The sequence below is a fragment of the Austrofundulus limnaeus genome, unplaced genomic scaffold (genome assembly GCF_001266775.1).
Source record: "Austrofundulus limnaeus strain Quisiro unplaced genomic scaffold, Austrofundulus_limnaeus-1.0 Scaffold43, whole genome shotgun sequence".
NCBI classification, from domain to species: Eukaryota; Metazoa; Chordata; class Actinopteri; order Cyprinodontiformes; family Rivulidae; genus Austrofundulus; species Austrofundulus limnaeus.
In genome coordinates this window covers 974,540-990,314 of record NW_013952445.1, presented here as the reverse complement: position 1 = coordinate 990,314, position 15,775 = coordinate 974,540, and the positions used below count along the sequence as shown (strand labels likewise).

General features: G+C 38.2%; 3 protein-coding genes across 4 annotated transcripts in view; 1 reads left to right on the top strand and 2 right to left on the bottom strand.

Moving 5' to 3' along the window:
* slc35g1 (solute carrier family 35 member G1) overlaps nt 1–775 on the bottom strand; it is a 9,246-nt gene extending 8,471 nt beyond the window's left edge. The window contains exon 1 of one of the 2 annotated variants that reach the window (XM_014007602.1): nt 317–775. In XM_014007602.1, the coding sequence (XP_013863056.1) occupies nt 317–626 (310 nt within the window). In that variant the 5' untranslated portion in view covers nt 627–775. Of the gene's footprint in view, nt 1–310 lie in introns of both variants that reach the window. The other variant, XM_014007601.1, reaches the window with a different exon arrangement.
* A 1,071-nt stretch (nt 776–1,846) lies between these two features.
* On the bottom strand, nt 1,847–11,714 carry lgi1b (leucine-rich, glioma inactivated 1b). The gene is made up of 10 exons (XM_014007600.1): nt 10,944–11,714; nt 10,789–10,860; nt 9,775–9,846; nt 9,410–9,481; nt 7,915–7,986; nt 7,311–7,480; nt 6,463–6,627; nt 4,819–5,039; nt 4,295–4,541; nt 1,847–4,080 (listed from the first exon to the last, which is right to left on the bottom strand). Exons 1-10 carry the CDS (start codon nt 11,135–11,137, stop codon nt 3,731–3,733), a joined length of 1,635 nt encoding a protein of 544 aa, XP_013863054.1. The 5' UTR covers nt 11,138–11,714; the 3' UTR covers nt 1,847–3,730.
* Nucleotides 11,715–12,921: 1,207 nt separating this feature from the next.
* Nucleotides 12,922–15,775, top strand: part of fra10ac1 (FRA10A associated CGG repeat 1) — a gene marked incomplete at its 3' end in the record, with an annotated part of 16,286 nt that continues 13,432 nt past the window's right edge. The window contains 6 exon segments of the mRNA XM_014007599.1: nt 12,922–13,028; nt 13,770–13,855; nt 14,023–14,115; nt 14,699–14,744; nt 14,926–15,002; nt 15,215–15,298. Coding sequence (XP_013863053.1) covers nt 13,011–13,028; nt 13,770–13,855; nt 14,023–14,115; nt 14,699–14,744; nt 14,926–15,002; nt 15,215–15,298 — 404 coding nt within the window.

The following is a 15,775-nucleotide window of genomic DNA, read 5'->3' as shown; positions in this document are numbered from 1 at the left end:
CCCCCACACACACACACACACATACACACGCACGCACGCACGCACGCACGCACAGGGGCAAAGACACTATCACCAGTCCGTGCCTTTCCGCGGGGGGTGACAGCCTAACCGAGAAAGTAAACCAAACTGCTGTGAAGATAACCTGCTGATCAGACACATGACCGGTCASCACGTCGTGGCGTATTACGTAATGCTACCCAGGAAGTATTTCGAACCGGTCAATTTCGCTCCCTTCCTTCTCAAATGTCGCCATTATTATATAAGCGAKGTGAAGATGAGGGTATCTGAGCGCGCGTGCGTCCTCTCCTACCTTCACCTGCGCTTGTCGGTGAGGAGGAGGAAGAGGATGCTGGGCTGGTTCTGACGCAACACGCCGGTGGACACAGCGTCGCCTTCCCCCGTGAACGCTCGCTTCTTCCCTCCTCTTCATCGTGACTGAGCCAGTTGCTCCTCAAATGTATCGTCTCCTCTGTCTGTTCGCCGCTGCGTTCTTCGTCTTGTTCCTCTTCTCGGTCGCGCTGGTTTTGCGTTTCCTGGCTGACGACTTCTTCGTCAAACAGCACGACAGCCACGTCGTCGTCCTCTAAAGCCGGCGTCTCGCGCGTACAGTGCTCGCACTCGCCCATGGTGCTGGTGGTGGTGGTGAGATGTGACGGCTCAGTGGCGGCAGCATACTCCTCCGTGAGAACACAGTCCCGGGCGTCGCTTCTCCCTGAGAGGCTGACCTTGGTGCCTCAGCAGCTCCCGTGCGGTGGTTTCTTTACCCACAKGGGGGCAGAAGTGAACCCTCTACCCCTCCCTGTGGGGAAATTAAAACATTGCCCAACAACAGTTACGCCTACGTCAGGTGTCACAGGGAACAAAACCTAAATAAAGACCCGGGTCTCACACGTCTGGGCTCAAAAATCAGAATGATGAAAGCTTTCTCGACTTTTTACGTTTAATGCTCTTATACTGATACCATGATGCGGTTTGAAAGCGCGGGATGTTTTAAATGGGACTCTGAAAAAGTTATGAACAATCAGTGTCTTACCTGTTTTAGATAGGTCTTTGAACAGAGACATGTGCTGGCAAAACAAGTCACAATGAGACATCTTTCCATAATGTGTTATCTTTCTTTTCAAATTTTGTATCAAAAATGTTACTTTATTGAATTTTGGTGATTTATTCCACAGCTAACAACAAACTATGGTTATTTAGAAGCATGCCTGTTTGAAAACTGGATTTTTACTGGTCTGGAGGAGTGTGATTGAGAAATATAGCCCTATATTTGAAAAGGAGTATCTCTAAACTTCACAATAAACATTATTCTGAGGGCTTTCCTGAGGCTAAGAAAGAAAATCGGTCATTTTCAAAGGAAATAACAAGATTATTTGTGAAGACATGCCTGTTGGATAGCTTTGACTTGATGAGGAAAATTATATGGTGTTACTGAAATGGCTAGATGGTATCTTTATGGATTCATTTTTACGCAAATCTCAATATCTCAAACTCAGTTTAGATTCAAGACAATCTGCTGGCTTCTTTAGATTCATATTTTTTGTGTATATTGCCCTGGATGACGTTTGTTGTAACTTGGCGCTATATGAATAAACTGAATTGAATATTTTTAATATCTGCACCTCAACCAACACGCTTCTTTTAAAACTTTATTATAACTTATTTTCTCATCAGCTGTGTGGAGGTGATTTATAAGACGWCATTTTATTTGTTTTTTAAGAAAAAAAAGTTCCAGATTTAAATGACGAAACAGGTATGTTATAATATTTATTTATTAAACTAGTTTTTTTGTAAAAGCACACCTAAATTTCTGAATTTATTGCAATCACAGAACAATTAAACAAAATTTCAGATTTAATCCTTTATTACTACTGTTCATAAAACACAACAGACAAAATGACACATACATATCTTCTATWTTTAATAAACTAGATAAAAATGACAAGTAAATCTGTAACAGATTACAGTGTTACACTATTTATCAAACTAACTTTATTAACTTTTTCTCCCCAGTTTATCTGATGCTTTTTACAAATAACACATATTTTGGAACCATCTACAAAAGTAATATAAATTACAGACATGTAAACAAGTAAATGCTTTTTTTTTTCATTATTGTTTTGGCAATTTGTTGTTCTGGAGGGCATTCGTGCCATCAGTACTTGGCTTCTTTTTGTGTTAGGGTAAGAGGACGGTGTGAAAGCACAGGTAGTGTGTGAAGCGGTGGTTAGCTTTTGGTTGTGGAGTAAAAGACAACAATGGTATTGTCGCTGAGGGAGAAAAAGGGATAAGTGTAACACAGTGGGATGCTTCTAGTGCGTCATTCAYCAGAAACCAACACCATGAGTGTGTGTTTCTCTCACTTTCTCACAGTGCTCGGATGATTTGTTTGTTTCACAGCTCACTTTAGGAAAAAAAAGGGACTGAAGAAATCAAGTTAACCATTAACTGAATATTGTTTTTAGGGATGTAACGGTACACATAAGTCATGGTTTGGTATGTTGGTATTAGGATCCCTTTTTTTTGGACAATAACTTCTCCAGAAACGGAAACAAAAACCATTAAAAGCACCCTTGTTGATATGGCAGCAGATTCTGCACGGTATTATTTATCAGTTGGTAAATTTACTTTAAAATTGAAAAAGGCCATACTTTACTGTTTTTTTTATCCAGTCTCAACTATAAAGCGTAATTTGTCAAAACAGAAATATTGAATACTCTAAAGAATATATTACTTAACATATAATTAAAATAAAAATAAAAAAATCAAGGAGTTTTTGCTTCATTAATATGAACCAGACTTTATGCAAAGTTAAAAGCAACATTCAACTGATTAACAATGAAAAAAAAAAAACATGAAACACTCCAACTTCTCAGTTAGATGAGTGCCTAGTGTGAGAAAATTACATCATTTTGAATACTGAATAAAAATACAAATAGCTTGCCACAGTACTTTATATGATGCAACTGCCTGCCATATTTATGTGCCTCTCGTCTCCCACTGTTGCAGCTGTTTGTGAAATAAACAGGCAGGTCTTCAAGCTTCTGAGTGTTTTTCTGAACCAACAAAGCATTCAGGTGCTGTCAGCAAAAATCTGTTAAAAAACGAGTGGTCACGCTGGGAGCAGTGACCACATGTTACTGACTTATTCATTGTCGGTTCACTGTACCCATCTAAAACATCTGTACCAAACTGCTGCGTATGTACCGTTACACCCCTATTGGTCTCGTTACAAACCTAAATGACAAAGCTATAGTCATAACATTGCTAACTACAAAACTGAAGCTAATAATACAAACAGCATTCCTCTAGGTTTTTAAAGATTGTCGTTTTTTTTTACAAGATTTTTGTCAAGACAAGTGTTTCCAAAGGCCTCTCATGTCACATTGTGAGGCTCAGATGGGACTCTCAGCCAGTCAGCAGACCTGAAGAGACATGTTCTCAGCTTCAGTTAAGAATCAGCATAGAAATACATCTACAGACAGAAGATAACACAGGAAAAGCTTGAACTCTTGACAGAGAAGCAGGAGGGATTATTAAAAATCATTTGGTTTCATCATGAACTGCTGTCATGATGAGAGTTTAAAAATTCTCACTCATCTCGGATCATCCCAAGGATGAGGATGACAACACAAAGATGTTAAAAAAATAGCTGAAACAGGCTGGATGGTGTAAAATAGCCCATATAGACATAAAGAAGAGTCTGATTTAGACACTCCTATACACGAGCTTATTCACTCAAATCGATCATAATGTGCTCGTATATCTGAGTTTTCCCCTTGAAGCTGGATGCAAACAGAAACACTCGGTTGTCAACGGAGACCACAGAAAACCCCCGAGGTGCCTGAATGCTGAGCTCCTGAGATGGGACAAACTGCCCCCTCTTAGTATCCCATTGGTAGACCTGCGTCAGTGAATAATCGCTGCCCAAGATGGCGTACTGCCATTTACCGACAGAGACAGGCTGGAACACCATGGAGCCTCGGGAGGGAAATGTCTGGACCTCTTTGAACATGGCACCGTCCCAGCGCATCACCCGGGAGTCCCCGATGAATCTTGTCAAGCATATGAAGAGATCACCTTTACAAAAAGGACAAAGATTCAAGAGGGCTGTTTGGCGCAATAAATAAACACGGATCTGAAGTGGGAAAAAGCTCACAAAAAAGCAGTTTACGTAATTCCCCAAATAATTCATTGCTTGTCGCCCCCTGAAAGTTTAGCTAAAGCTCAAGACACACGTTTGTGTTGCTGAATTGCAACATAAACGAATTGGGCTGAGATTTTTTTTTTTTACCTTTGACTCGAAAGTGTTTGACAGAGAAGACGTCCTCCATATCTGGAATATCAGTCCTGCGGTCAAACTTCTTTTGGCTCCGGTTCCACTGGTAGACAACCGGCCTCTGAGAGCTGCTGGACAAAATCAGATGGGGCTTGTTGGAGATCTCCAGATATTCGACATCTGTGTCTCTGTACCACGGGTGGAGTGACTGGTGGGAATAAAAACCAATGCCGTTCCATTTGTACACAGTTGTGGAACCAGCCTACAGAGAGAGCGTGGATATAAATGTTAGATGATGCTTTTTGTAGTGATTTGTAACACAGACGAGTGTTTGTCCCCAAGAATATGTAGGACCATATGCAATAATTTGGCAATAATAGGCTAATCAGCGGGAGCAGACACAAGCTGACATGTTGCAAACAAGAACACCAGGGGAAGAACTGGCAGACACGGTGGCATTATTTAAAACAGGAGTCACAGTAAGAGTGGTACAATACTGCCAAAAAATGTTCAAGTGTCTTCTCTGAAGATATTCCGACCTTAGAGCTGTCGGCGATGACAAAGAAAGACTCTCCGTCGATCACAAACGTCTCGATGTCATTGGGTTTACGGATCCTCAGGATGTCAATGTCCTGGATCTTGATGAACTTGTTGGCAGAGGAGTCTCGTTTGTAAATGTGGGAGCCTCCAAACAGCTGGGCCACAATGATGAAGAGGTGGTTGTCAATCACCATTGGCTTGCAGACAACAGTGGAAGTGCCTCAAAATATTCAAAGGAAAGAAAAACGTACAAAATTACATTCTTAACATTTGTTGGAAAACATTTGCTTATGCTGACATTAGTTTTGTACCATCTAAAAAACTTTTATCTATATTTGTAAAAAAACAACAACTCTACAGTTAAAGAATAAATGAATTTGTCTGCTACAGCCAGACTTTTATCTCAGCTCAGGTGCAAAAAACACATGAAGAATCCCACCTCTGCCACCAAATTGTTATGACAAATACAGTAGATAAGGAAGACAGGAAGACCGAATGTTTTCATTTTTATCAATTTATTTCAAAACAAATGCTAGGGACCATGTGCTATACATGACAWTTGTGTTATGTCCTAATGAGGACACCTCAGAGGACCTATTAGTAAATCCTATTTTTCTATGACAGAATAACAAAACGTGGTACAGCAAAGCTTTTTTTTTAACTTTTGCTGATCTTTTATAAACCTTTGGTAGCACCAAATAGAAACATTTTTCCGAATAATTTGTATTTATTTATTTTTTATTTTCCCAGTATTTATCTTTATACCATTGTTAAGTTTAGAAAAGGCAATTAAATCTGACCATCCTCTTCATCAGACTGTCATAGAAAAACAGTGTCTTCAGTCGGAGGCTTCTTCAATTTGGCTGTAATACAGACCGCTACAGAAGATCTTTCCTGCCCACAGCCATCAGCATCTACAATAACTCTTTAGTTAAATGAGTTACAACACCTAATTTCCCTCTGGAATCAAAAAAGTATTTTTGAATTGAATTGAATTGAACTGAATAGAATTAAGCCCCGCAAAGTTGCACAGTTTGCATACTCAGTCTTTCACAGATTTTTTCATGGAGTCTAATTACTCATAGTTTCCAATAATTTCTGTAATATTGGGGAAACTGGAAATACAATACAGTAAAGAACATTGTTTTCTTTCCCCTCGTGCTTTTTCGTGAGTTTTCAAACTAAATTATTAAGCATAATATAATTGACTAATTTTGTAACATAAACATTACGGTAAATTCATTCCATGATGCATGTCCTATAACAACACTCCACCTGGAGCGCTGCATTTCTGCCTGTTAACAGTTAGCTCTACATGTGGTCTGTAGCTACTAACTGCTTCTCAAGTGGTTTTGTTTGGTTCTTAACATGCCACCCAAACCTGCTGTCGGCCCTTTCTGTACCGCATTCAATATTTGCATATATTTCATGATTGGCAGGTACTCTAAGAACATAAACGCTTCAGTGTACTTTAATTTGTAAAACTAATCCATACTTGAACTTTTAAGACCAGTTACCTAAAACTGGATTGATTTTTCTCCCACCGATGAACAGTTTATCTATCAACAATGCCCACGTTCTGTTCGTTCTGTTAGAGATGAAAACATTTCCAGTCTGTACTCTGTATTTGGTTTTAAACTCACTCTCTATAGTGTCGTAAGTTCTGAAAGTCATCTCAACGTGATCCCATTCCAGGAAGCTGCAGGTTCCAGCAAAAGGCTGAGCAAACACAACGTACTCCTCGTTTCCAAAAGTAAAGGCRTCCACTGAAATCGACTCAAACTTCAGTAGCTGATAGGAAGCAAACTCTGAGGAAAGTACGACATAGCACACATTTGTTATTGTATGTTTAGTGCATGATCAAACTCTTGAACAAGTAGCAGGYAGCTGGTTTGGATGTTATCAGTTCATTAAATGGACGTTATTAGCGGTTATCAGTCTCATAGAATGGCTTCAGACTGTCCCAACAGTGCCCYCTAGTGGGTTACCAGTGCCATATACATTAAAATGCAACAATCTGCTACCGCCGGAGTCCGGTCTACTTTACCGTAGCCCGTGTCATTTTCTCTAAAACTAACCTTAGCAGCTTTATGCCTCATATTGACCAGATTGCATTAAAAACCTTAGTGGTTTTATGCCTCATATTAACCAGATTGCATAAAAAACCTTAGTGGTTTTATGCCTCATATTAACCAGATTGCATAAAAAAACCTTAGTGGCTTTATGCCTCATATTAACCAGCTGACATGACAGTCTGAAGCCATTCTATGTGGGAGAACCCACTAGGCAGCACAGTCGGGACAGTCTGAAGCCAGTCTGAAGCCATTCTATGGGACTGATAACGGCTAATAACGTCCATTTAATGGATGATAACGTCCGAAGCGGGTGCAGCTGGAAGAACATTGATAAACATTTTTGATTGACTAGCTGTAATCAAAGCTGTTTATAAAGACAAGACGGGACAATAGCAGACACTTTAAAAGAATGTTACCTGTAGTGATGCAGTCAAAAGAGTGCGGCAGCAGGTCATTCAGCTTCTTGCCTTGGTGAATGGGTGGGCCGCTGCAGTATATTTCATCCAGGGTGGCATTGGTGTGATGCATCCACTCCACCAACCACTTCAACTTGCAATCACAAATCATATTGTTGCCTCTCAGATCTCTGCATTATGACAATTAAATAGAAAACGTTAAGACATTATATAGATCCATTTTCTCATTAAGACAGTGCTATACAGTATTTTTTTGGTCACTGTTCAAGGACTCCATGATGCTGTGGACCCTGTTTCACTGCTCTTTGGTTCTGAGCCAACAAGTGTCCTATCTCCCGAGTGCTCTCTGCTCATCGCACACTCTTGGTCTGAGTGGCTATCGACCTTGGATGAGAGTTCTGCATCCACAGACACTCACATTGTGGTTGGCTGTGACAGTAAGACCAAAGGCAGAATCCAATTTTTTTTCTCTCTGTACTTGTTTACCATTTACCCAGACACGCTGTCATCTTAGGTTAAACAGTCTTTTTCTCTTTCTCTTCTATTACTTTCTTTCATATGTTCCCAAAAATAAGTAAAAAGGACGGAACACTGAGGGACTCACACTTTAGTCAAAGCGTCCATGCCCTTGAAAACATCTTTAGGAAGGGTTTCCAGGTTGTTGTAAGCCAGACTCCTGTTAAGGGGAAAAAAAGGGGGAAAAGTACACAAAGTGCTTGAATTAGAAACAGACTCACATCTGCAGGCAATAGATGAGTTTCACTACATTACGTTCTTTTCATTAGTTGCAAGACTCACATCAAGCAAAACTACAAGCATTACGGCACTTTGTGAGAATGTGTGGTTTGATCCTATTCCCAATAAACATCTCAGTTTAACATGTTCGAGTTGCAGTGAATTTGGAAACGAGTTCAATTTCATTAACAAATCAAACTTACAGATTACTGTTGTTTTTATTGTTGAGTAAAAATGGAAACATGGAGTTATTTAGCCATAATTTATCRCAATGTGTTTAATGAAAGCCAAACACTTTATATTGACACAAAAAACTCTTTTCATATTTCCAGCATGGTGGTGGAGGGTTGATAATTTGGGCTTATTTTTGACTTACAGGAGCTGAGCATCTGGCCCAGTCAAAGGCCTCACTTTAGTCAGAGGATGATTACAGATCATACTGAATACTAATATTTTGACACTTACTATTTCCAGTTACTTCTACATCTGATAGATTTGTTCTAGATTTGTTCTAGGTAATAAAAACAATATGCTTAATGTTTTTCTTAATRCAGATTGCAGCATGATCTCTCCTGAAAGTAAATTAAAATGAATATCTTTTACAGAGTAATAAAATGTTCCCGTGAACTAAAAACACCAGCGTCAACTAAACTCAGTTTTAAAGTTGACAGATTAAAGTTTTGCTTTCTTCTCTAAACGAGAGACAACTTTTTCTTAAATTGGTAACAAGCTCCTTATACCATAAATGATTTATACTGGTATGCAGGCCTTTGTGTTTCATAAACTCTAAATGTGAGAGGAACRACCTGATAGAAGTCAGGGACAGATTATAGGTCAGTCAGTTTAAAGTTACAGCACAGTTATATTTAGATTTGACCTACAGGTCACTTGTGTCTCAACTATTTTGGGTTTTGGTCATTTAAGCAGTTAGTAAGATAATTACATCATAAACAAATAGATAAAAAGGTCATATGATAAAACAAAGCATTTTTCTTTATCAAACGCAAATAATACCTGATATTGCTGACAGTTTCAGACAGTCACCTTGTTATCTGACTACCGGCAGCAGCAGTTCTTCCTACCTTTGCATTCCAGGCAGTAACAAATTGATACAGGGGCAGAAAATAGACACAGATGCTTTACATTATCTTGTATTCAAATATCCTTTTCCATGGAAATGGTGCTTTTGAGAAATTACATCAACAGAAAATCTGTGGCAACTGACTAAACATTTTTTGGAAAATAAAAAGGTAAGAATCTGAACAATTTTTAAAAAAATTGATAAAAAAAATCAGAAAATACAAAATAAGCAAAACACAAATCAAAATTGGCCAATACAATTATTAGAAAAATGAAATACTTACAAGTGTATCAGTGCTTTCAGGCCCCGAAAAGCATACGGGGATATTGATGCAATCCTGTTGTTTTCAATGAATCTTTGAATGAAACATTACATAATAATGAACCAATGACAATGTAGGAGTTTGCACAATTACAAAGTCAAATATTTTAATCCCTCTTTGGCGGCTGAAAGATGATCCAAAAACTCACTAAAATTGGTCAGTTTTGGTTACAGTAAACAAACAAAACTCTGCCAGAAGCTTGTTGAAAGCCACCAAAAYTGTAAATGGCCTAGCTAAAGCCAAATATTTCCATAAAATTGAGATTACTGAATGCAAAATAAATGATACTACGTAAAGACTCATGAGGAAAAATTAGAAATACTTACAAGTACTCGAGGTGTGTTAAACCCTGAAAAGCATCTTCATCAATGAGGTCGAAGGAGTTAGCTGTGAAGAGTCTGAAAGAAAACAACAACAGCAAAAATATATTTCAAACCATCCATCCATCCATCCATCCATCCATCCATCCATCCATCCATCCATCCATCCATCCATCCATCCATCCATCCATCCATCCATCCCAATATGTTCTCAGGTCATAGAGAATATAAGATCCCTCCAACAGGTCCTGTGTCTACCCTGGGGTCTCCTCCCACTGGTAGCACGATGGCTCAGTGGTTAGCACTGACGCCTCACAGCAAGAAGGTCCTGGGTTCGATCCCCGGTTTGGACCTTGGGTCTTTCTGTGCGGGGTTTGCATGTTGTCCTCATGCTTGTGTGGGTCTTCTCTGGGTCCTCTGGTTTCCCCCAACCCCCAAAAAACATGTACAATAGGTTGCCTTAAGGCTCAGGCCTCCCTTGAAAAAGAGATCTGTGATCTCAATGGGACTGGCAAAGGTTAACCAACGGTAAAAATAAAATAAAATAAAATAAAATAAACAGTATGCCCAGAAAGTAGAAAAAGCATGCACCACAGGATGACAGAGCTCCTCCTCTAAGGCTGAGCCTGTCTACTATATGAAGGAAATTTATTTCAGCTGTTTTTAACCTCATGACCATGTGTGACTTTTGGCTTTGCTCTTTCTTCATCACAAAGGACTGGAGCAACGTTCCCAACACAGTGAACTAAGTCCCAATCTATCAATCCATTGCCTGCTCCATCCTATTCAACTCAATTTCTCCAAACTTCAAAGAGCTATCTCCAACAACTATTGCTCATAATCTTTCCATAGAACCCCACTTCAAAAGATCTGAACTATCACTTTAAGGTGAAGGAAAAAAGGAACACATTATTTGTTTTGCACTCATATGGAAACAGTGTTCCTTTCTGTCATTGATGCTCTATTGCATAATCATGACACCAATTACCCCTTTGGATGGGTAAGTAGATAGATACTTACAGGAGTTGTAGGTTAGGTGAGTGAACAAAGCTTCCTCCTGTGATTTCGTTAAATCCAGATTTGACAAAAGACCTGAATAAATGAGACACATTAGTTTCCATTATAAATGTGCATTTTTGCACAATAAAAATTGTTTGAGTTTGGCACACGCTTACAGTGAGACGACGTCCGATGGGAAAGTGTGAGGGACAGATCGGACATTCTCACACAGGGCATTGTCTTTGGTGCAAGTGCATCCTGGGGGACATCTGAAGTGTCTTATTCTCCGTCCCTCAGCCAGCAGCAGGCTGAGAGCAGCGAGCCAAAGCAGGAGAGTCCATCCTCCCCATCCTCTGCCCGGGTATCCCATTCCCTCCGTCTGTCCCGGATAAGTCCTACACTTAATAAGAAAAACTTGCAGGCGAAACCCAGTCTGCAGCAGCGGAAGATGCTGTAATGTTTCTGGCTTGTTTTGATGCAGGCTTCTCTTTAGATCTCTTGCGTCTCAGCAGGAAGCAGTCCCAAGGATTTGCTGTGCAAGGATTACAAACGTGAGACAGAAAACATCTGAAATTTTCAATGATGGAAAAAAATGATCTCATATCCTCAGAAAGAAAAACAAGAAGACGAAGGAATCATCCGTTTCCTATTAGTTTCCTTCCTTTGAAGCTGAATGATGTCGAGAAAAAAGCCCATCAGACAGAAAGAAAGAAAGGACTGAGATGGAGGAGGAGGGGGAGAAGCCCTAAGGTGCGTTTTTTTTTTTGTAATCAGCGCTGCCAGCTCTTATTTATGAGCGCTTCAGAGCCGAGCGTGCTTAATGGGGAGCGTCTATTCATGAGGCTCTGTGGAAATGCACCTGCCCCACTCATTTAAATCCCTCTCTGCTTCTGCATGACAATGAAATTAAGGGGGGAAAGAAGAGAAGAGGGGCTTTTTAAAAAACAGAACCAAATCTGTTTCCATATCCAGTCCACAAATTCTAGACTGTTCCTGTTCCTCCTTACTGTTGATTTCAGTGGTAAATCAGGAAACACTGGACTTTTGTTCACAGACTGTGGTGAACTTTCACCCCTGCAGTCTATCATAAGCCTGGGAATGAATTCAGAAGGCACAATGCTTTCTTTATTTTCCATTCATGCTTCAGAAGCCTACAAACACCCTTTGTTTTCAGAGGAGATGAGTGATATGAACCCCCTAAGAGCCAATTAGTGAGGTGTAATTGAACTATTTGTTTCAAAATAAAAGCATTTTGTGTGTCTTTTATTTAGGATGCATTTTTTTATGTGTTGGTTAGTTTTAGAAGAGACATATATGTTGAAGGGTAATTTGCTAATTTGCATTATTTTTGTGTGGATGCTGATTCATTGTTTACATTATTGTTTGTTTTATTTTTGCTTCTGCATTGTGCCATTATAAACAAAAAATGCAGTTCATGTAAGAAATGAATGCTAGAATGCAGTATTTTTACCATTCTGCCACTTTTAGCTTCTAGCTATTCTAGCTACTCTTAGCTTTTAGCCTTCAGCATCCCTAAAGCTTTTAGCTATTTTGTTACATTTAGGGTTACATTTAGTTTTTAATTAGTGGTTTGCTATATTTGGCTTATTTTTTTTAGCTTGTTTTGCCCAGAATTTACAGCTTCTTTTAGATTTAGTTCAATTTTTTTTAGCTTTTATACAGTGTCCTGCTTCTTTTYGCTTTAATAGTTTTTGACTTTGTTTAGTACATTTTAGCAGTCGTTCAACACTCATCATTTGCATATCAACATAATTTTCACAGAAAATTAAATTTCTCAAGTTCATTTCTTGATTTGGGGGCCAAAAATAGCCTGTTTAACAAAACTAAACCAACAAAACGCTGTTAAATTCTATTACTTAAAGTACATGAAAAAAAAACATAAAGCACATATAGGCTAACAAAACTAAAAAAATATATATCTTTGAGATGGGTAATTTACTAATTTCTTTTAGTTGTTGTCAGATTTAGAGTAACTGTCTATAATTAATATTAAAAATGTGATTAATGAAATGCTGAATACGTTTGTCATACGTACATGCACATTTACCTTTGCATTCCTTCCATACTTGATTTTCAAAACACTATTTTTTGATTGCTGCAACGTCATCACGCAGCGTCACGCAACGTAAAGCATTCAGGCGTCATAATCAAGCGACGGTCTTTTCAGTTTGTAAACATTTGCTATTTTTGAAGCGCCGTGCCCTGCAGAAACAGATACATCCATGGAGGATCTTGTGAAGGTAAACTATAACATTTTAAATGGCCCGGTTTTTATTTTATTTCTGGAAGCGTGTAAGCGGTCTGTGTGTCAGTATTTATTTGTCTGACAAAATGAGAAGTTAGCACGAAAATAGTTAGCACGAGCTTTTCTTTCTTTCTTTCTTTCTTTCTTTCTTTCTTTCTTTCTTTCTTTCTTTCTTTCTTTCTTTCTTTCTTTCTTTCTTAATGGGGGCGACGTGAATAACGTGTGTGTGCATCAAACACGTTTGCAAATAAAAGAATGGCAAATTGAAAACGGATTCTTCGGGGTTTGAAGATTTTTTTAAATCGATTCTTTGCTTAGTTAAACTAAACACAATTTGTTATTTAATCTTTGCAACACATTTTTATGCTAGCATTATAATGGTATAGCTTTATCTGTGCAACTGTCTGTTGAACAATTTACAAAAACTAAATTGAATATTTTAATTCTCTGAGTAGCTTAAAATTGAGCAAAAACCAGCATGTTCTCAAGACATTTTAAAGTCAGTTGTGTATTGCCAKTTTAAGGAATATTGGTCTTAATTCAGTAACAACAACTGAATGATATATAAAAAGGACAAACAATGGTCCTAATTTTCTGCACATACTTGTTTCTAATAATTCTGATCAGGAAATCATTCGATGACTGTGTATGAAGTATTACCTAATTCTTAAAGTAGCTGTGTATTTTCAATAGTAAGTGCATCACATGTTACTTGAATGACATTTTTCTTCATCAGGTCCATGGCAGTGGTGGCTATGACTCTGACTTCACTGATGATGATGATGATGGCCAGGGAGGGTCCTCAGAGAGCGCTCTTAAAAGGTAGAGTTTGTCTAAAATGTTGAGCTCATTTTTTACTACAGAGGGAAAAATCAGAACAAGCCCAGATGTTTATTTTAATGTTGTCCCAGTAGCGTATGTTTAGCCTGCAGTGAATAAACAGCCTTACACATGACACAAGTTTTGTGTTTCTTGCTCACATTTGACAGAAAAAGGGGGCAGGAAATCTTACAAAAGCCTTTTCAGAAAGACCGRCATTCCAAAGTGGCTCACCGCAGTTTACACCTTAATGAAGTGGACAGGTACTGAACTGTTTCAGTGAGAATTTTGTCATTTTCTTTCATTTTTAACTCCGCCTCCTATTTTGTCATATATTTTAATGGAAAARTGTGGCATTTTTTTCAGCCTGTTGAATTTTACTTTGTTATTGTTGAATGTTAAGAAAAAACTGAGTGTCAAGATAAATACAAATATTAAACAAAATGTAAATTTTGCTTGCAGTTTGTTTTTACTTAATATTAGACACAATAAAATTAAAATTTTCAGTCCACATATGATAGTGTAGATTAACTGATATCTTTAGTAGCTGTCTTTACTTTGTTGTTTGACGTCTGATCCATGTTTTAGTATTTAGCAATTCTTACAACAAAAATCAAAATCTTAAAATGTAAATATTGAATTTAGTGAACGCTGTTCTCTCAGAAATTGTAAATCATGAAAGGCGAAACCTTTATGAAAGTGTATTTCTTTTTACATCTGCATGTAGATTTTTGTAGTCACTAATTAATTCAAAATATTCAGTGTTCCACGTTGTGTTTCTATTGAWCTTTTAAAAACATGTTGTCTGCAGTTTTAAASGTTTACATTTTTTTYMMYWWTTTTCAGAGAGGAAGCCAGGAACAGAAGAGCCCATATCATATCACTTAATGCTGTATCCTTTTTTAATTTACCCTTGTTCGCGCTAACACTGAGGTCTGATGGATCATTTTGACCCAAAGGGCAGGGGGAGGGTTAAGACTGTCATGACACGTCTCATTATTTAGCTAATTTCAAATATTGAAACATTTTTACCAGTGTGACAGACGATCTGAACCTAAACAAATTGGCTCCAGTTTGAGCGACATAAGAAGTTTGTCGGTGACTACATTTTGTATTATGGAGGACAGATGGCTGACTTCAGACGCTCTGCGTAAGTGTTCTGCCTCACAGCTTGAAAATCCATTGTCTGCTGTCTCTCAATAAATTAATGAGAGTTTTTCTGCACCACACCACTGCATGCACATTGCTCTGATTCTGTTAAATGCGTAATTAAAGACAATCCCAGCACTAATTAATCAGTTTATCTGTATTCATTATCCGTTTTGTTTTGTTTTTTCCATTTGAATTTTTGATTTCCTTCAGAGCTAAAGACAAAACAGATCTGGACRTGCTGCGTGACAATCATCGCTTCCTCTGGAGGGATGAAGACGAGGAAGACATGACATGGTGATCACTCGAAGTCAGCTGCTCATTTAATGTGGCTTTAATGTTCTGCTGATCTCTGATTGCTCTTTTCCTTTATTCAGGGTTCCCACGGGTCCTTGAAATCCTTGAAAGTTTGTGAATTTGAAAAAAATTATTTCAAGGCCCTGAAATGTTTGTGAAAACAGCCAAAAATCACACTTGTCCTTGAAAGTCCTTGAATGTTTTTTGGGTATTGAAGTTCTCTATTCACATGACTGATTTTCATCATCTTAAAAAATATATATAAAAATTAAATTAAAAAAGCATACATTTGTTGCAGTGGATAACTCAGGATTACGGCAAACTGACGTCATTGGGCCTCATGCAAGAACATGTTCGTATTCTTATCCTAAATTTCTCTTACTTTTGTTCGTACAAAGGGTTTGTACGAACATGTCACGTCAGATTCAACAAACACTTCTATCTTCAGCAAAAGTGTGTAAATGAGCTGCGTAAATT